This window comes from Cariama cristata, unplaced genomic scaffold (genome assembly GCF_000690535.1).
Source record: "Cariama cristata isolate BGI_N322 unplaced genomic scaffold, ASM69053v1 scaffold8365, whole genome shotgun sequence".
In the NCBI taxonomy this organism is placed as follows: Eukaryota; Metazoa; Chordata; class Aves; order Cariamiformes; family Cariamidae; genus Cariama; species Cariama cristata.
Genome location: NW_009619215.1, coordinates 22,503 through 42,988, shown reverse-complemented (window position 1 = coordinate 42,988; position 20,486 = coordinate 22,503). Strand labels below are relative to the sequence as shown.

General features: G+C 43.1%; 2 protein-coding genes across 3 annotated transcripts in view; both read right to left on the bottom strand.

Annotated features, from left to right (window-relative positions):
* CAPN3 (calpain 3, (p94)) overlaps positions 1-12,517 on the bottom strand; it is a 29,076-nt gene extending 16,559 nt beyond the window's left edge. Inside the window, exons 1-6 of one of the 2 annotated variants that reach the window (XM_009701149.1) lie at positions 11,938-12,517; positions 5,002-5,071; positions 3,030-3,148; positions 2,243-2,376; positions 1,666-1,834; positions 908-1,048 (exon numbers count right to left, since the gene is read on the bottom strand). In XM_009701149.1, the coding sequence (XP_009699451.1) occupies positions 908-1,048; positions 1,666-1,834; positions 2,243-2,376; positions 3,030-3,148; positions 5,002-5,071; positions 11,938-12,231 (927 nt within the window). In that variant the 5' untranslated portion in view covers positions 12,232-12,517. The remainder of the gene's footprint in view (positions 1-907; positions 1,049-1,665; positions 1,835-2,242; positions 2,377-3,029; positions 3,149-5,001; positions 5,072-11,937) is intronic. The other variant, XM_009701150.1, reaches the window with a different exon arrangement.
* Positions 12,518-17,009: 4,492 nt separating this feature from the next.
* GANC (glucosidase, alpha; neutral C) overlaps positions 17,010-20,486 on the bottom strand; it is a gene marked incomplete at its 5' end in the record, with an annotated part of 25,100 nt that continues 21,623 nt past the window's right edge. The window contains 4 exons of the mRNA XM_009701151.1: positions 17,010-17,119; positions 18,000-18,103; positions 19,640-19,752; positions 20,376-20,486. The exon at positions 20,376-20,486 is cut by the window's right edge and continues 1 nt beyond it. Coding sequence (XP_009699453.1) covers positions 17,010-17,119; positions 18,000-18,103; positions 19,640-19,752; positions 20,376-20,486 — 438 coding nt within the window. The remainder of the gene's footprint in view (positions 17,120-17,999; positions 18,104-19,639; positions 19,753-20,375) is intronic.

Sequence of the window (20,486 nt, the reverse complement as noted above, 5' to 3'; positions counted from 1 at the left end):
GCTCTCAAAAGAGGAAAAATCAGCTATTTCTGCTGTAAATGCAGAAGACAGTTTGCACAACCACAAGTTTTAGATGATGTAATTGTAGAAGGGTTTTTGTTTGATTCCCCCTCCCCCCCCCTCTGTAAAGTGAGAGATATAATTTCATTGTCATGGAAATGCAGCTCCCTAAGGGGCAAGGTGTGACAGCTGCCTGACAGAGAGGAGGAGGAGGAGGCGGCAACAGGTCCCTCTGCAGATTTCAAAGCTTTTAAGTTTACCAATATGGGATTTTTCTTAAATGGTTTTAACATCCCTCTCTTTATTTTGCTAGATACTTAGGTATGCTGGAGTTACTTTGTATTTTGTCACACATGTAAAACTCAACACGTTTTTCCTTTTCCTTGTTAGACGTTTTAAATTCTTAATGGCAGTATTCTAAAAGGAGCTTCCTGAGAGCAGACTCCCCTCCGTTTGCAGGCAGAACTCCATAGCACTCTGTCTCAAAATAAGTTCACCAAGTGCTTTTGTGCGTGGAGTGAGAGCCATGCAGAGCTTGCTTTTTCTTTCTTTCACATCCCTCACACAATTGGGGATTTTGTTCTATTCCAGTGTTTTAATTTTTTTTTTTTTCCCCTCATCCTTTGGAAGTGAGGGACTTCATAAAATCCACTAATTGTTTCCTGTTCTGGAAATCATAAGCGTGTGCCGCAAGCCAACAGCCCTTTGCCTCCGTATGAGCCACCATGTGTGAAAGCACTGAAGTCTTTTTAACACATATGTTAAATACCATCCATAAGAACAGGTCTTTAGTGTTGGGATAATTCAGTGAAGGCAAATAAGAATTAAAAAGCATGGGTGATTTGTTTCTCGAACTATCTGTAAATAAAAGCACTGTGAAGTCAACCACTGCTGGAGGCATACGAACCCAGGCTGGCCTCTCATCCGTCCCCTGGTAGCCTACAGAGGAGTGAGTCATCTGTGCGTTTTCTAGGTTCTTCACCATTCGAGCAATCAGTTCCCCGATGTTGTTCCGAGGAGCTGCTCCGTAGGAAAAGCCTAGGTTATCCTGGTACAGAGAATGGGAGAAAAGTATCATGCAGAAAGATGAGGCAGGGAGAGAGAAGAGAAATGATACAAGAAAGATGAGTGGTAAAAGACAGCCTACATAACTTCTCTTCTCCCTCAGTATGTCCATACTTATCTATAGCAGTTGATAGCACTGGTTGTCCTCCTGCCTTTACTGCAGGATGAATGCATTATAGTCCGTAACAGTTTTTGAAACGGATTTTTTTACTTGTAAATTTACCACAATAAATAAAGACCATCTGAGGCTATGTTGGCAATCAAAGGGTTAATTTCCTAACTGTTCGCACACTTAGTATCTTTGACATGAAGGTTTGTATCTTAATGGAATTGCAGCACCCCCATAGTAACCTCATTTTACTGGGTGAGGGCACTGAGGGTGAGGGGTGCTGGTTTTGCTGATGACACCCTTTCTCTCCACCTCCGTGTTCTGCCTCTGTTCATTTCCCTTTTGGTGCTTGCCATCTCCTAGAAATGGATGTTCGCTATGTGGGTTAAAGCAAGCAGTTACAAAAGGTGGCATATATTTGATGGTGGATGGAGAGGTCCCTCTCCTCTGCCATTTCTTACGGCTCGTATGCAAAGTTCATACGGACTCACATCAATGGAGCTGGCCATGAGGGATCCTCTGTCAATGGCATGTTTCATGATTTTATAGATATCTTTAGGGGCATCCTTTATCTCGTAGAACTCTGTGACTCCTCCAGTGAAGTCCTCCATGGCTTCGGTGGTGTTGCCTCCTTTCAAAGCTTCATATGACCCATGGAGTCTTGGAAAGAGAAAAGAAAAAGATTCTCTTTTACACAGATAAAGATACCTACCTATATATTTGTATCTATCTTGTGTGTGTATAAATATAGGTATATAAACATGCATACTAAAAAACCCCGAAACAAACCACAAACCATCTGTTTGGTAACCCACAAGTTAAAAGCTTTAAAACATGCTACCTGCACACATAAAAATCAAATGTAGACCTCTGAATTAATAGCAAAACCCCTTAGAAAATATGCTTTACCCATCCCCAATTCTGAGGCATGAGAATCTAAGGGAAAAGGCACTGGTATGTTCAGAGCCTCTGTACGTGCTCATTGTAAGTGCTGTACACAGTGTTTTAGCCACCTGCCCAGCCAAAGCCTAGGCAGGGAGCCCGGCATGGTTCGGTGGGTTGTTTTACTTTGCATAGGCCTTTTCCAGGAGGGCACTCCAGAACTCGTTGCGCTGGGAGGACTTGGTAAAGACCAACTGGTTGTTGTACGTGGGTAAGCAGTCATCGATGACGACGTCCACCCAGTCTCCGTAGCGCCAGAACTGAATAAAGGCAAACAGGAAAAAAAACAAAACAAAACTGGGTTGACTTGCTGCAAGGAAGGGGAGCCTGGCCGAAAAGCCAGGTTGAGAGAGGAGAAACGTGGAAATTAACTGCTTCTTAAAGTGATAAAAAGCGATGGCCATTGGGAGGGAGGCAGCTGTACTGAATTCCCCCGGGCAACGTGTGCGGGACAGTGAGAGGTCCCTTACGAGAGCCAAGGGAAATGTGGAAGGCAGTCAATCTTTTCTGAATAAGTGGGTCTTCAATAACTTGTTTTTGACAGACCAGCTGCTTGTGGGCCTAAAAATAGACACTCTTGCCAACTACCCGCCTGTCTGTGCTGGCTGTAGTGCCACATGTGAGCAGCGAGGCAGGTCCGGACACCTGTTGCTATCCCTTACGTGTGGGACACAGTGAACTGCAAATGATTCCTTGGTGGGTTAATGCTCCCTAATTGCTCGTACGGGCTGGCCTTTCTGTGACTGCCCTGTTGGAAGAGTTTGGGGTGAGGCAATTCAATCCCTTCTTCCTTCCCCACCATCGCTCATGCTTCCAAAGGGTGGAGAAGTGAGAGGGGAGAGCGTGCCGAGAGCTGCACTCTCTCTTGAGTAAATACAGTTACATCTGCGTCCTGCCAGATGAAGGGACTCACCTGGAAGTGAAAGATGCCAGCATAGTTTTGTATAAAAGATTGGTCATGCGGTATGACTCTACAGAGCAGTTTTTTATTCAGCGTCAGGCAAGCAATGGCAGCCAGGAACCAGCAGTCACCTGTAAACGAGCAGAAGCAGCAGACAATATGAAGGGACAGAGCAAATAGAATCAAAGGGAAAACCTGAGATACTGCAAAGTGACACGTTAATTCTCAGTGTTAATTCTTCTCCATGTGTTCTGCAGTACTTTAGCACTTTATTTATTTGTGCTCTGGAAATATTCATTGGCACCATTCATGGATAGGTACGTGCCTGTTAAATAGATGATGTTCCCTGTAACTTAGAAAAAGCCTAAAATCTGACGAGCACTGTTACCTGTGTTAAGATTTCCCTGTCCTATGTGGGTGCCTATCCGACTCCCCGTGTCAGTTGTCCTTCCAAGCTCAGGACAGAGACCAGCTGAGAGAGAACTCTATCGCAGGTGGAGCTCTGTACAGCTGAGTTTCAGTCTCTCATTTTCATTTTCTGCTCTCAAGACAACCCACTGTCCCAGTCATCGGGCTGTGGGGCCTCTTTCCTGCTTCATTTCTCTGACACATTTTCCTCTTTTTGAGCTTGTCTCTGTAAACACTGTCCCCTCTAGCACTTTTCAGTTCCTCCTTCAGTCTCTTGCACAAGTTTGCTGCCTCTGGGAGCTCTGGGAAGTGACTTTCTCCCATAGTACTTCTGTGTTCAGCAAAGGATGCCTCAAACCTTAAGTAAAACCTCCGAGCTGCTACTGTAAGAAAGGTTGTAGGGTAAGCTTGCCTGAGCAGTGTGAATTAGTGTGGTGAGAGAGTTATACAAGATAGTGAAAACTAAACCTGATTGCAGGGAGTTGTAAAAGAAATTTATGAAACTGGTGGAGTGATAGAACATATAGAAATATATATAGGTACATATTTTGGAAAGCCAACTCTATACGTACAGCAGTGCATTGTAAGTTGCCTATTTCCCCTTAGGAAGGATGTGGGGGTCCACTGTGACCAGGAGTTTTGTGAACTGTTCAGTGTTCAGCAGAAGTCAAAAAGGTAAACAATGCTGTGAGTAGTTGGGGAAGGAATGGAAAGCAAAAGAGCACACGTTATCCACATAAATTCATTTGTGTCCACACCTTGGCAACTGTGAAGTTCTGGTCACCTCAGGAAGAAAGGCAGTTTTAAATAAATTTAAAAAAAGAAGTAGTACTGGGAGGGTGATGAGGACAGCCACAAGCACAGAACAACACTTAAATGAAAAGATTAACACACGTTAGGATGTATTAGCTTAGGAAAAAGATCACAGGAGAAGTCATAAAACCATGAAATACATGGGAAAGTTGAGTGGGGAATGACTTCACAAAGCAGTGCAGGTGAGTGCCACGTGGACAACTGCTGCAGAGGCATCACTTGTACCTAAGTAGCAGCTCTATATATCAAAGTATCTTTGAGCATCTGAGCTTAAGGTCTTCAATATAGGGGTTGTCCTTAAGTACAAGGCACACTTAGCTGGAGGCCTTCAGAAGCTCCTGTATGGAAATAACAGGACTAAATACCTGAAAAAATACAACAGTAGCTGATTAGATTTTTCTCTCAGTCAAATAACTCCTTCTCGTTATCTCTTATTCTTTTCTTAACTAATTTTGTCCCTCCTCAAAGCCTGAAAGACAGGCCAAATGGTGTTTTGTAATACACTCGTGATATTAGTTCATGAAAAGAAAAACATGCTGCAAAGCATCTTTAGCTTAAACCTCTTCCCTAGATTGCTGCCAGGCAGATATCAATGATTTGCTACAGACAGAAGGAATCATTAGATGTGTAGCAGTATACTGAGACAGAGGATTTCAAGTATCACCTTGGAAGCAAAAGAAAATTAAGCAAGAGCTAAACTATGATGCAGACTTTAAAAAGTAGAGACTTTAAAAAGTACAGACTTGAAGTAAGAATTTCATACCTAATTCTCCTTGGCAGATATCTGTTCTGTTGGCTCCACCGATAATAAACCGTGGATTCTCGCAGATTTCCTGCAAAATATGAACAGATGGATGAGCAGGAAAGGCATGCGTTACGATGCCTGTTTGCCACAGAAATAAAGGCTGCTTTAGGACAATGTTTTCCTGTAGGGTAGTTTGTGGATATCAAAATCTCTTGCAGAGTTTTTAGCTGCAGAGTTTCACTATGAAAATATTTTGGAATCTGGATGTTCCAGACTGCAGCGAGAGTTTTCTCCAGGTATCTACAGGGTCTAATAGGTAGCCTGGGCTCCTCCCTCTGTATGGGATGCAAACACATCAAAATGAGAAGAATAGGGAAAAAACCCAAACCACTGGAGGAGACATGAGAACAGGGAGGTAGAAAGAGCATCAGGGGAGCAGATTAAATTCTTTAAGAATGACTGCAGGTTTAAGGTGTCTAATTTGCAGAAACTAATACGCTGGGGCATTAATTGGGTTAAAGAATGCGTTTCATCAGGAATTAACCCCAGTAATACTCCTCCTTAAAGTTTGCCCGGAATCAGGTGTTTAGTTCTCAGGAATAATCAATTGCTAGGTAAGAGATTTTATTCTTTTCCTTATGTTGCAGTATCTAATTGCCAGTGCTGCGTTCAGAAATGTATACAGATCTCATTTGTCTGTGAGGACGAGAAAGCCTTCTTTTGTCCTGCACTTAGGATAATGTGTTGGGTTTGTCAGTATTTATACTAGTACAGAATGCACACAAGATGCTGTACAGGCATAAATAATGGAGGAATTGCTGTAGGGAGGGAAGGACTATGTAGGAACTACCAGCAAATGAGGTGGGACTATTGCAGGGTTACACAGAACCCTTTCTTTATGGGACAAAGAACCATGGAGTATAGGAAAGCCAAGGGAAGAAGTAGGTACAACCTGTCCTACGTGGAAAAAGTCTCTGCTTTATCCCATCTCTCAAACCCAAATACTTGGTATGGGGAAGAAAAAGAAGACACTTAACTTTTGGACCATCTCTTGTGAGGATAAGGAAAGAAAGGTGTTGCAACCTGAGGACCACTTCCGTGAGCAGCTGCAAATCGGGAAGAAGACAAAGTGTAACCCAAGAACCCAATCTGCTGGCAGATGGCAGAGCTGGAGCCAGAGGGAGAAAGAAGAAATGACTGACAATTGCTTGCGTGGCAGTACAGGCAGCTGACTCTACCGCTGTGGTCTAAAGCTTTATTCCATGTCATCAGGGTAGCCCTGGGTTTTCCTGGACTCATGTTTCAGGTCTAATAGTTTCACTTAGCTTGAGCCCACCTTTTTTTTTCTCCTTCACAGTAATCAACAGAGTTGCTTTGATGTAAATATTTGGATTAGTCATATAGCCAGAGAGAGAGATCAGCTTCCGGCTACCCCCAGCAGTCACCTTATTCTTCTCAAGGGAGGGAATGGAAGGATTGTCCTCTTATTTTGGGCCTCGGTCAGCTATCCTGGGGTCCAGTTCTGTCAAGGCAGCTGTTTGAGATGCCTTCATGCTTTTCTTCACCCGCTTGCTTTGTTGAAAATATTTTTCCTCATGTTGCTGTGGTGCTCTCCTGAAAACTAGCTGTGAGATGCCAGGTTTTTGGATTGCGTTTTTTCAACCTCTGTTACTGTATTTTAGCTTGATCCTGCTCCTATTGAAGTAAGAAGCTCTGAAATCCAGCACGCTGTGTTTTTAGATGAAGGTAGTTAGATGGTGCCTAAATGTCTCCAAATATTAAATGTACAGCGACGATTGTTCCTCAGAGCAATTTATTGCATCTTGGGCTTGTTTGCTTTGGAGGATGGTTGGTAAAGGAATGCAAAGGAGGGAATTGTACAATTGTGATATGGACTGATTTAGCTATGACAGAAATGCTTTTCTTGCATTCCTTTATGGTGGCCAGGTATATTTAACACACTATGGATATGCTTTCAATATCATATTACTCTAGTTCATCTCCAGCTGTGCTAGTTGTGCTGAGTACAGCCAGTTACAGGGAAAGGTTTCAAGGTCTTCCAAGGCTGACGAAGAGTACTCAGTGAGCAGAGCGAGACAATCTGCTGTTCAAGATACAGGTGGCAGGTCTGTCCTTCCTGGCTGAGAAGGGATTCCTCTTCATCTCTTAGGCCAAGTTATCGCAGGGAACCCCAATAGGCTGCACTTCATTGATGCAATGATTCATCTAGAAAGAGTCTTCTCTGATCTGAGTGCCTCAGACTGCCTTGGTGCTAACCAAGGGACCTTTGTGTTCACTGTGTTGATTCAGTTTGGACTGTAACTTCATTGCAAAGAGTCAAAGTTACAGCAAGGGAGACAGAGAATACTAGGAAAAAACCCATTAGTGGTGCATGCTGCTTTCTGGGCAGAGGGTACTTGTGAGTCAGTTGGAAGGGAGTGCTGGAAAATGCAAAGACAGCATGTAACTGAAAATGGCTTTTGACCTTTGTCATATTTTCATTAGTTTTTCTTCCATGGCAGGAAAAATCCTCTGGTCAGCTTATACTGTTGCAGCAAAAGGTATTTGTTCCTTTAAAAACCGCTGTTAATAAACTATGGCATTCTAAGTAAATTCCCTAAACTGATCCTATCAAGTAGAGGAAGCATCTTCTTTGGCCTGCCTAAGGCAATTTGTAGCCTCATGCTTCTCCCCTGGTGTTTCATGGGCTAGACGATGCTATTAAATAGCTATGCGGCAGACTTCAAGGCAGAGCTCGACGTTGTCAGACACCAAGCTGGTTTTAGAGTTTCAGAGTTGGATTACCCTCATCCGAAAGACCTGCCCTGGTGGCACTAAATGCCATCTTTGCTTTGTGGTACTGCCTGCAGAGGCACGCATGTTGTGATTACTAAATTCAAGCAGCTTCACACCTGTGCAGCAGATGATCCAATTCATTTTCATACTCAGCAAAATTCACTTGTCTGCTGACTTAATTTTATTTGTATTTGTTACGAAAAGAAAGCTGTTACTGCTGATTTTTCTTGGCTACGGAGAGGATCACCATAGGGAAGTCATTGGATCTGGTGGTTAATGCTGTGACCTCCTGGCTGAGAGCAAGGAGAATGACGATGGTGCATTTGAAAGCACAGTGTCATGGCAGAGCCCTCCTATTAATGTCCTAGTGTCATCAGATTCAAAGAGGACTGCAGCAGGACCTCTCGATACTCTGCATTATGTTGTAATACAGACTTTTTCTCAACTCTCAAAGATCGGCAACCTCCTCCCTTCTCTCAGCCGAGAGAAGCTCCCACAGGCAGCATAGGTGTGGGAGGCTGAGGCCATTAAAAGAGCTGACCACTGAGCTGCATATAACCTGGTACAGGTGAGAATGGTCCTTTGGGCTTCTCTTACCTTCCGTTGGTGACCAAATGATTTAATATTATGCATGAAGTGAGTGGGATTTTATTTCCCCTCTATGTACCTAAACCACAGTATTCATACTCTGAACAAAAACACTGGATGGACCTTGCAGTCTTTACTCAGACTTTACTTTCAGTGCTGTCACTTGGCTTTTGCCAGAGTCGAGCATTAGGAGGTCTGCCCTGTGCATTCATGTCGCGGCATGGCAGCCGTTAGCTGGGTAGAATTACAGGGGCCTTCTCGCCGCCCCCATGCCAAGGCTCACAGCTGCCCTGCGTGGCAGCCGTCCTTCTTTTGATAAGGCACAAGACCAGTCCTCGTGCCCTTGCTGCCCTTGCAGCAGCAAAGGCCAATCATTTTGGGAGGTGATGGAAGAGGACCTGACCTCCGGGTAGCACCGACTGCAAAGAGAAGGGCCTGTCGGGCCAGACGCACGAAAGGAAGGGGCACCTCTGGGGCTGGGATGCCGGACACCTCTCGCTACCTCAGTAATGAATTGCAGCAGCCCCAAAGTAAAGGTGGAGTCACAGCACGGCCGTTGCGAGCAAAAACGGAGAGCGCACATGTCCTGGCAGCCCACACGAGGGAGGGGGAGATGCCCACCCCAGCCTCAGCGGGCCCCTGGGCTCAGAGCCGGCGCTCAGAGGAGTGTTATCCGTGTGGCTGACTTGCTGTGGGGTCCTCCTAAATCCCCGGTGCTAAAGCAGACTCGTAACCTTTCCGTATGTCAGCGGAGCGTGCTGAGAGCTACGGCAAAGAAACAATCTTGAGGTGAGGAATGGCGCCGTCATCAGTGCTTGGTTATAACATTGGTAACGGCAAACACACGCCCTTTAGATTAGTTTTGTGATTCCTTGAATAATACTTGGAGCTTCTGGGAAAACTTGCATTCAACAATTCCACGTGGATTCATGTCAGCGTAAATAATACTTCTTTAAGGCTAGCATTAATCTTTCATGTATAGTATATTCTCATACATCAATCTCGTGTGGCGGGGCGGGAGCTTGGATACAAATGGATTAGATGGCATGACTAAGGTGGCTCAGGAAGCCAGAGGCAGTCAGGAACGGGTTGCCTATTTCCCAGCTCTCTGTTTCAAATGAGCACATTTATCACTTGTTTATTTGCTATTTGTGGGGGTATGTGGCATATACAATGCTACAGAAATCAGGGAAAGGATCTAGAGTGAAGTCGGTATTACGATATTCTCTCGGGATTTCTGAACTGTCTGATACTATGTTTTCTTTTAGAATACGTTATCAGGTCTGATTCAATTCAAGTTTGACCTGAATTTCAAAGTGATTAAAAATTACCAATTTATAAGACTACAGCTTATAAGCTAGTTGCTTTCTTTGCCAAAAAAATGCCATTGCGATTTAACAAGAACAGAAGTTGTCCGTATCTTTACAGTCTATTACAAAATGTGGCCTGTGCAGTTGAACCTTTACATTTGGTGCTTCAATGATTGCTTTAATCTCTTAGCAAAATACTCTTTAGCCCAGTATTACCGCTTCCTATTCATTTGACTTTGGTGTTAACATGTCTATTGTGGCTGTTTGTGTACAGAATATTATCAGACAAGTCCTCCTACCAGTGCTATATAATGTACAGTTTCAAAGCGCAGTGAAGCAAAGTCCTGGGTCAATCTGGGATCAGCACCAACAGATACAGGTCTTTTGCACTGGCGCCCACAAGAAGTCTCACTGTGCAGTGGTGGCATGGATGACAAGGTAGGGGACACGTTATATATGTGAATCTCTCCTCTATGGGAACCTGCTGGGTACAGCAGTGACCTGAATTACAGGGTAAGCTTTAAAACAAACGCGTTTGCAACAGAAGGCACAGGTGTCTCTACAAATCAGGTCCGGTGTGTCCCCGGCAGGACAGCCATCTCTTTCGGGGTCAGGGCCGATGGGATCCCTGATCCCACAGCACACCACTACCGGGCAGGCACAGGCTGCAGCTCTCTGGATCTCCTGCCCCTGCTCTACATGCAGCTGGCACCACAGATGGATCGGGTGACTGACCACCGGTGTTAAAAGAACACAGATAGCTTTGGTTTTGATGTTTAGATTGTATTTTGAGTTTTACACAGTCCCCAGCTTGTTGTTGCTACATGAATATTAAGCACAGAGCTTCCAAACTTATTTGTTAATGAGTGGCTTAAAGAAATATCTTTGGGATAGAGACCCTGAAGTCTGAACCTTCCCAGAAACAAAGGCTTGATGTGTGCATGCTCAGTTATATTAGACAAATCTGAGGTTACATTGTGCTTTTTTTGTCTTTTTTTAGGTTTGACGCTTTCTCATGTGCACACTTGCAGTCTGTCTGGCCCAGGGTGCTGGGACTCATCCACTGTACTGCTGTATCGCTTTCCTCTCTGTAGAAAAAGGGAAATCCCTTTAAGATGATAGACTTGTAGCTGCATTTAACTCATTCACACACATTTCCAGAGGCTGATGCAGGTGTGGTGATGATGAATGACAGCACATACGCACAGGGCATGGCAGATGGGGGACTCACGTTGTTCCCTCCGCGTTGTTCATGTTGTTGTGACAGCAGCACATGGCCTGCCTCAGTGCCTCTAACAGCTACCTGCAACAGCTCCTGGTCTTTTGCTATTTAGTTACTTTCCTGTGGTTAGTTTTATCTATCACCACCGACTTTGCCATTGAATGACAAGCTTGGGTGTTGGGAAGTATGACAAATGTAGAAAAGCCAGCCAAAAACCGCCAGGGAAAGGGAGATGGGGATGCTCCTCAGAATCACATCCTCGCTGCCGGATGGGGCTGAGGCAGCATCCCGGGGGCTGCCTGGCTGGAGGGGAGCAGCTGGCCCGCCGGGATGACATATACCTCCTCCTGCGGTAGGACGGGGAATCAATTGGGAATTGAGGAATTAGTCCTCTGCCTGTGAGACAGACTGAGGGTGGGAAAGGAGGCGGCAGCTGGCTTGGGGAATGCCCACAAGATAGGAAAAAGAAATGGGATTAGTAGGTAGGAGTGGGTCCTCATAGCCATTACAACACCCATGCTCATGGTAAGTGGATAATATCCTAAACAACCTTTGCAAGACAGATAAGCAATGTCGGGAACAACTGAATAAAACCATGTTTTGGACCATAACCTGTCCTTTTAATTTTCACAGATTAGGAAAACGGCAGAATACTAAAGTAAAGTTGTCAGTGGAATAAGGTAGTGTTTAAAAATCAAGCCTCAGCAAACACAGTAACTTGTTGGAGAATGAGGAGAATTTTTCTTTGGTAGGTTCAGACAAGAAAATCCCTAGCAAATCATGCAAGAAGAAAATTAAATTAATTCCCTATTTCTTTTTCTACATATTTAATTTTGGTTTATTGTATTTTAGTAATTGTATACACACTCTCTGAGCTTCCACAGCCCTAGCTAGTTATCTTCCAGGGGATCTCTAAGGAAATATATTTCCAACTTATTTCCCCACCTCTCCTGACACACACTTTCGCAAAAATGTAAGCTCAGGGTGAATACTTCAATTTACAGAAAGTAAAAGGTACTCGGCAAACATGTTACTTACACGAGGTCTTTTCCATTCGAACTTGATGGGGATTTTCTGGCTATAGAAGAGGGAGGACTCATTTGGTGGGAAATCAGGATCTTCATAGAGGATGTTTTTCTCCAGGCACTTCTTGTGAAGCTCTTCGTAGGTCTTCTCCTTTACTCTGGTAATGGGCTGGTTGCGACTTATAATGGCAGAATAAATCCCCCCTGTGCCCCCACCTGCACCTTCAGTTGTAGTGCTGATAGTAGGGCTGGGAACTGACCCGGCAGCTGTCTGCTGAGCCACCGCTGCATCTATGGCGGACGGCATGGGAATCAGGCTTAAAGCAAATGTTGAAAGAAAGTAAGATCTTGCAAACTGGAAGGAAATTCGAGAAAAGAGGAAGCTGCTGTGTAAATCGCTTGTTCTCTCCGTTGAAAGTCTCCTAGTCAAATTTGCAAGCAAAAAAATTCCACGTGGTTGAGCATGTTGTGCATCCTCTCAAAAGGCAGTATTTTGTCATAAGAAATTGGAATTTATTCCTTGATGTGGAACAAGGTAATCTGTTGGCTAACTCCCGTGCTGGAGTTGTAGTATTTACAGCGTGTGTGTGTGCCTGCCCTGTGATTATAGATGCCCAGAAGGGACAAGCTTTAACCCATCAAATCTAAAAATAACTACAGGCAAAGAGTGAGAGGGAAAGCGAGAGGGAGGGGGTTAGTGAGATGTGTCAGTCTTCTGCGCAGTTTGTGCCGAGGCCAGGCGTGTTCCTGGGACAGGCTCTGTCTGCAGGCTGTCTCCCGGTGCAAGCAGCTCATCTTCTCCTTAAGCAGGGAGAACAGTGAAACTGGAAGCTAAGCTGCTGCTGGTTTGGGAACGTACTTATGAAGTACTGCCAGCCAATAAACCAGTCCTGACTCTCCTGAAGGAACTGTTGTACTCGACTTGTTTCTACCCTTTGCTGCAGAAAAGATAGCCACAGATTTTTACTAGTAGAGAGGATTATCTGAAGACATGCTCCTAATGGTGAAAAAGGCAATTATTCGATGCTGCTGAGGCCAGGACAATACCTGGCAGCTGGGTTTGGCTCCTCTAGAGAGCAGCTTGCCAGCACTAAGATTCATCTGGTGGTAGCTACCTGCCACGTAAAAGGCACCTTTTCATACAGGGGTAGAAAAGTCTATAAGGGGGCCCAGTGTGGAAACTGGGCCATTCTGTGTGTATTAGGATACACCAATCTTAGAGGAGACATCTGACTTTGCACATTTATTTTTGTGGGATAAGGAACAAATTCACAGTTTCCGTGAAAGAAAATCTAAACACGTTGCTGTTCTCTATAACTCAGTTCTTTAAAAGGTGAGTCAAGAAAGGCCCCCTAACACCTTGATTTTTCTTTGATTTGGGAGTCTTAAATCACACAATGACATCAGTGTTATTTTTGCCTAATGACACTAGTCTCTGGACTCTGGCTCGGGTACACACTGCTGACCTTCTGCCTTAGCGCTACGGTGTTTTCCGAAGCGCTGGTTCTTTTTTTCTTTCTCAGCCATTTGTTTGGTTTACACATTTCAAATCAACAGTATAACGGACAACTTCTACTCATTAAAAAAACTCCACCAGGGGAACTTTTAAGGAAGGTCATATATGTGGCAAGCTCGATTGACCTCTAGGAGTATTAATTGTCAGTTTTCTAATAGTGGCCTAAATCCTTTTCTTTTTATCATCAACGCAAGCCTTCTGGCACCAACAGGGCAATCGGAAAGGACAGGTTGATGTGTTCCTGGAAATAGGAATGCAATTGCTTCAGGGTGGGTTGTCCAGATGCAGCACTGATGACTTCCTCACTACATCTAGATGCCAGGATTGCAGGTCTCATATTTCCATTACTTTGCAGGAGAGCTTGGCAGAGCCCTGTGTCCCTCTTTCCGGGATATTTCAAGTAGTGAGATGCAAGAGCCTCTCACTGCCCAGCTTCAGCAAAAATTCTGGAGCCTCTGCCTATGTTCTTTCTTTCATATTCTCCCCTCTTGCCCAAAGTAAAAATTCATTTATTACATCTCATACACAGAGCTCTGTTTTGGAAAGTGTCAGTAGCATAGGTGTCATATTTGACAAACTCCTGTGGGCTGCTGGGGAGGATCAAGTGAAGGATTAGCAGTGTTTTAATGTTTTGTTTTTTTTTTTTCTTGGGATGGTCAGCAAGTGTCAGGGTATGACCTACTGCTACAGCTAACAGTTCAGCTAGTGCCTGCACAGGGAATGGCAGGTGGACAGGCACTTCTTGCTTCCAGCCCAATGTTGCTCTTTACAGATGTTCAGGAATATTTTGTGGTTATATCTGATCAAAAAACAGCTTCTCCTTTTCTTATTTTTTACTGGATAGATAGTTTTGTTATGTAGGTGTGTTTTGTGAGAAACAGCAGTTGCTAGTAAAAGACAAATGGTGTCTTTAAAGAAACACAATTTACCATAGAGAAGAATGGATGTGCTGTCTGCTACAAACAGCAAAATAAACCCTTTGTCCGTTAGGAATTAAACCACCTTTTCTGATGGAATTTCTTGCAAGCGGAAGTACCCCAATAGCTGACCTGTTCAGAGAGAAGTGAACTACATGAATGATAATCTTTCTATTTAATTTTTATGAGGTTTTATCTCCAGTTGTTCTCACTAATGGGATTCAATTACTTTTTTTGTGAAGATATACTATATTTATTCATTTGTGGCATAAATATGTGGACAAGTATGCGAGTTGCTACAAATATCACTGTAAATGATATTACTTGAAATTTATTTCCTCAGATCTAAAGACACAACTGCTAAGATTTTCAGCAACTAATTCCTATTGAAATCCATAGAAGTTAGGCACTTCATACCACAGAAAATTTGACCCATGAGTCTAGGGCAGATATCATACTGAGGGCCAGAGTATAAAAGCTAGTCATTCACTTTAACCAGATACCCTTGGACGAACACTTAGTAGTGATTCTCAACAGTGGAAAGACGGTTGGAAGAAATAAGGCATGTAACTCGCTTCATTATTACTTTATTTCACTTACTTTCCCACTTCAGAAATATCAGTTAAAACATTTCATTAAAATACTCCAGACAATAATTACATCCTGTCAGAAGCACTGTTATGCTTAAACATAAGAAGCAATCGTCAATTAAAGCTTAGAAGCTGATAGAAAAACAGTCTGTCTCAAAAAACAGTGTCTGTGTCTCTTCTCACAGATGTAAAAGATCTATTTGCTACTGTTCTACCTGGATTAACTCGTCTGCATTAAGCACAGCAGCATTTAGGCTGCCAGTTCCTGGAGCGGAGGCTCACACGGTCTGCTAGACGGGGCTGACAAACAGCTCTGCAGAATAAAAAAAGGAGGACTCTAAGGGTCTGGCAAGGAACAAACGGCATTTGGTAGTCAAGAGCGGAGTAGCCACAGTTTGCTCCCATGCTTGCTATTCCCAGAAATCTGCCCTGCAGAGGACAAACAGCAGCAGGTGGGAATGACTGACCAAGCACAGGGAGGAATAAGTAAGAAGAGTAGGGAACAACGTACCAATGGACTGTTATGGTACCTTTAGTTGGCACAGATGGTGACCATCCTTCTCTGTTTCCTAAGAGATAATTTACCGATGTTTTTAGAAAATACTTCCTTATCTTGCTAAAAGAAATTAAGTAAATTTTGCCCTTTATATCCACAAAACCCAACTGATGGCATGTTCAGGTTTGACTCAAAGCAGAACTGGTTTTAAAATAACATAGTTGACAAACATAGCAAATGGGAAGGGCAAACAACTTGAGCCGTGGAGCAGCCTGTGAAAAGAGATGCCCAATATGGAAAGGGCTGTGGGAATAGGCAGGATGTAGGGGATGGGGGACTCGGGATGTCTCCTAGTTTTGAAAGGGAAGAAAGCATCAGGACACGTTGGTTCTGTTGGCAGAGATGGTGGCAAAAGGAGGCAAGGGAACATTACGGTGAGTTCTAAGAGAATGGGGGAATAAGCATGAAGTGGGATGGCTAAATGCAGCATGAACTCTATTAAAAATTTGCTTCATAAAAACCAAGCTCAAATCTCAGCCAGATACTAAAAACTGACCAAGAAATTACTAAAAGATGTATAAAGGAAGCCAAACATTGGCAAGAGTTGGAAGATGTGCAGAAGCGGAGCTTTCCATAAGCAGAATTGCTTCACTGGGCTGGCTTTAACCAATAACATTCAACCATCCAAAAATGCCAATTCTTTCCTGACAAAGAATTTTTTTTTTTAAGTAGTACTTGCAGAGAGAGGGGAGCAATAACATGGAAAATGTTTCCACATGAGTCTAGCTGCTACCCTAAGCCAGTATTGCACTCACGTTAGACCTGTGCCTTTTAAAAATCCAAGTACCAGTTTCAAAGCCAGCTATTGGAGAGACTTCGGCACTCCCACATTATTGTCTTTTACTATTGCCCAACTGACCGGCACAATCTACTCCAACCTTACCTTCAGTGACTGAACTGCTTGGCTAGCCTGTTGTTTACTTTCCTGTACAGACTGCCTAATTTTGCGTTGTCATAAGGACTGAAAAGGGGAAGTGTCTGTAATCGCACTGGGTGGCTCCTTCTGTGTGTGTTTTCACAAGGCAGCTTGCAGGCAGAACCCTGATGATAACCTCTGTGTCTGGCCTATTTACTGATGCTGCATGTTGAACTGGCCCAGATCTGCTCTTCTCAAGTACTTCAGTCTCAGAGTAGTGGGATTTCCAAATAGTTACATTAAACCCCTTGCCAACGAGCCACAACTTCATTCCATTGATTTATGATTTTTTTGGTGCAAGTGAAGACAGAACTCAATCTTAATGCCCAACTGAAGCTAGCCTGGAGAAGATAGTATTTAGCCTTTTTCCCCAAAGATACAATCCTAGTGCTATTACTTTTGCAGAATAGAAGAGCTATCCAAGTTTAAATTACTGCTTTAGAAGAAAAATTGTAGGAAAGGTTAGTTACTGGGGGTGGGCGAGAAATATGTTCCTTGATTTGATTAGATTGAAGCGAACATTTTAAGTCCTCCCAACTTATTTTCCCCTCAACCTCTCAATAAATTCTCTGAAGAAGTTGTGTCTCCTTTCAGTTGATGCAAATCTCCCAGTCAGCATCAACACTCAGGGCTAAATTTTCCAGTGTCAGCGCAGAAGTCTTCATATCATAGGTGAAAACCACTTCTTTTTCTTTCCCACCTGAACAGGACAAGAGAGTTTACTATATTATTTAAGAAGAACCCTTCTGAAACACAGTTACACATTACTCTTTCCAGTTCATTCTCAGACTACCCCTGCCACGGGTGGGAAGGATTGATTAAAAAAGAAATAGTAGTCAAATCTACCCAGTATACCAATAAGAATGCAGCAGAAGTGGAACAAGTATTTCTTTTTTTCTGACCTTTCAAACTATGGTACTATTCAAGGATTTTTCTGAAAAAAAATAACCCTTGTTTCAGCATAGGTTTTCCTCCAAGCACCTTAAAAGTCCTCAAGATTGACAGGCGGAGGGAGAAAGTCCTTGTCCACATGATTCCCAAAGTGAAGGGATATGCGTGGAAAGCAGCCAGAAATTATAAGCCTGTAGATGCTGCTGCCTATCCATATGGGTTCCCTCATAGCTGCTAGAGATCTCCACATAGGAACTCCGGACACTTTTGAATGAGCAAGAGAACAGAAAAGTAATTTTGGTTTGGTCTGCAAGTTTCCTGTTCTAGACTAGGCACGCTTACAGATCTGAGCGAATGGTCCTTCATCTGAAATGCTACCTCTGGTCATATTCTGTGCAGGACAAAGTTATCTGAAGTTGTTAATTCTGAACCACTTTTACTGATGTATCTATTGCCTTACAAAGCAGGTGTTACTCAGTTCTGCATGTAATATTAGCGGTGAGTAGCTGCTGGCTCCTTTCACTAAGTTCTGTCCTTGATATCAAAAAAGTAGCAAAGAAAATTAAACAAAGATGCTCCCTATGCTGTGACACTTCCTTTCTAGAGCTGTCAGTTTGCTGCCTCTAGTGAATGGCAAGAGAACAACAGTATTTCCAAAAACAGTAGTAAAAGAGAAGTCAGTTCATTACCCTTGGAACAGGCTGTCACAAAAGTGGGTTGCCGTCCAAATCCCAGAACTATGACTCGTTCAACCATACATGTAGTGTGGTATTGTCCGCTTTCATCTGTGCAGCTGAAAAAAGAAAATTTTTTCATATACATTAGTTTCTATCTATCAGCAGAAGTTCAGCATCGTACAGAGAAAGTAGTACTTCAGTCTCACCCTGAAAGTTCCCTATACTGGTTTTCTTTCCTGTGTTTACCTTCTTCCTGAAACAAGTAAAACTTTCTCCAGTTATCAGCTAATTTTTCACTGCATCGCAGATTTCACAAAGTTAGCAGGAAAAAAAGTTTGAGAAGATATTTTGTGGCAAAAAGCATGGCTTTGACAACCAGCAAAGTTCTGGATTTTTGCAAAATGGTAGTTAAGTCTCCTAAGTATAAACGTAAAGCTAATTTTAACATTTTTCAAGTAAGATGTTTCAATCTGAGGCACAGTTATCTTTCATTTTGTAATTAGTTTTTATTAAAAAGCTCTAAAAAAATCAAATTAAAATGAAACTTCCCTTTCCAGAGTGAACACAATGTTATATCATTCATCTCAAAATGACTTTTTTTCCAACTTCTAGATTTGCTAGCAGTTTAGCAACATTTTTCTTTTCCATCCGGAATTCTTAAGCTTTTCAGATTTTGTATCTCAGATAAAGAGATTTGAAGCATACTTTTAACTACGTTATCCAAACTAGTACATGATTTTGCTCTGTGTTAAATTTTGTAGTTTTAGGACCACCTCCTCCACATTTTTGAACCCTGAAGGATTAAAGAAATGCCTGTAAAAATCACCATTTATGCACCACACAGTGCGTGGACAACATACCTCAACAGTAAAAGTGTCACAGTGACATATTTAGCATGCCTTTCCTTACAAGCAGCTATGACAATTTTTGGCTTTTAGGTTGTTTCACTCAACCTTTGCAGGTTGACTCCCTTTGTGCTTCAAGTGCTTTTCTTGTGTATTTTACCATGCTAATATATGTGGTGTACTTGTTGATGACTTTTGGACGCTACATGTAATGGTGTCTGTTTGTGGTGCCCACATAGAATCACAGAATATCTCAAGTTGGAAGGGACCTGTAAGGATTGAGTCTAACTCCCTGCTCCTCGCAAGACTGCCTAAAACTAAATCATATGACTAAGAGCATTATCCAGAGGCTCCTTGAACTCTGACAGGCTCGGTGCCTTGATTTCTTCCACGGGGAGCCTGTTCCAGTGGCCGAACACCCTCAGAGTGAAGAAGGTCTTAGAAAAATACATCTTTGAAAATCAAACACTCCAGGTGTTACCTATGTGCTAGTCTCCTAGTTTATCTGCTTTTGTCTCTCTGACAGGCTTTACTCTTTCTGATGACTTTCTTCGTATTTGAGTAAATCTGTAGAATCTCTAATTTGACTAGACTGAAACAAAACTCAGTATTTCATGTGTTGCTGCCCTTAGACTTATGCAGAATGTTGTTTAGCTCTGCAGTTTTATGACAGATTCTGCATGCTCTGGGACTTCACTAAGCAATAGACGTGACTAATACTTCCATGTTTGTAAGAAGGCCTCATGAACTAGCAAAGGCATTTCCAATGACAGTGTGTTGGTGGCTTTTGTCCATAATTGCCGTTACCTGGAAGAGAGAATGTTCTTGTGGAAAGTGAATTTCCGATACAGGAACTGCTTCTTGTGGAGATACTGAAATGAATGCCCATCATCTAGGTAGAGCTCACCTATTGCACAGGCCTGTGAAACACACCAGATGGAGTACAAATTAACAGCAGCTTCTAGTGCCAGACAATGAAACTAAAAGTGTCTCACTATATGTTATGCTTAATAGTGAAGGGTGTGTGTTTATTCTTCTTTAGCGACTTGTATCCCCGGAAAGCTCAGGGAGTCCAGTTCTGAGAGTGCTTGAAGACTTTGACGTCCTGGTTTTGTGAATCATAGAATCATAGAATCATTATGGTTGGAAGAGACCTCAAAGATCATCAAGTCCAACTGTATACCTGATGTGGTGTGAGTGTCAGGTGTCACCTCATTTATTAGAAAAGACAGTTGTGGGAAGTTCTCTCTCTATGTTCAAGAGGAAGTTTGTGGCCTGCTTATTCTCTGCTCCTTCCTCAAAGGGACTATAGGAGGGCTGAGAAAGGTCAGAAAAATATTCTGCCTCTGCTATACTCAGATAATCTCACTTTGAGGGAACAGTGGGAGGGAGGTGGGAGCCCCCCCCAAATAGGAGAAGTGGAGGAAAGCCATTGGGCATGCAGATACAGATACCACTGTGCTGATCGAACAGGCAGCAAGGACTGAAAAAGGTCAGATGAAGTAAAAGACAACTTTGTAAATGGAATGTCATCTCAGAGTACCTCTGTGTCCAGGGCCACGCGGAGTTCATAAGAAATATCTATCATCCATTCAGTGGATTTTCCAGCCATGGTCTTCAGAGGTATCACAGTGCCTCCCCGCTGGAATACTGG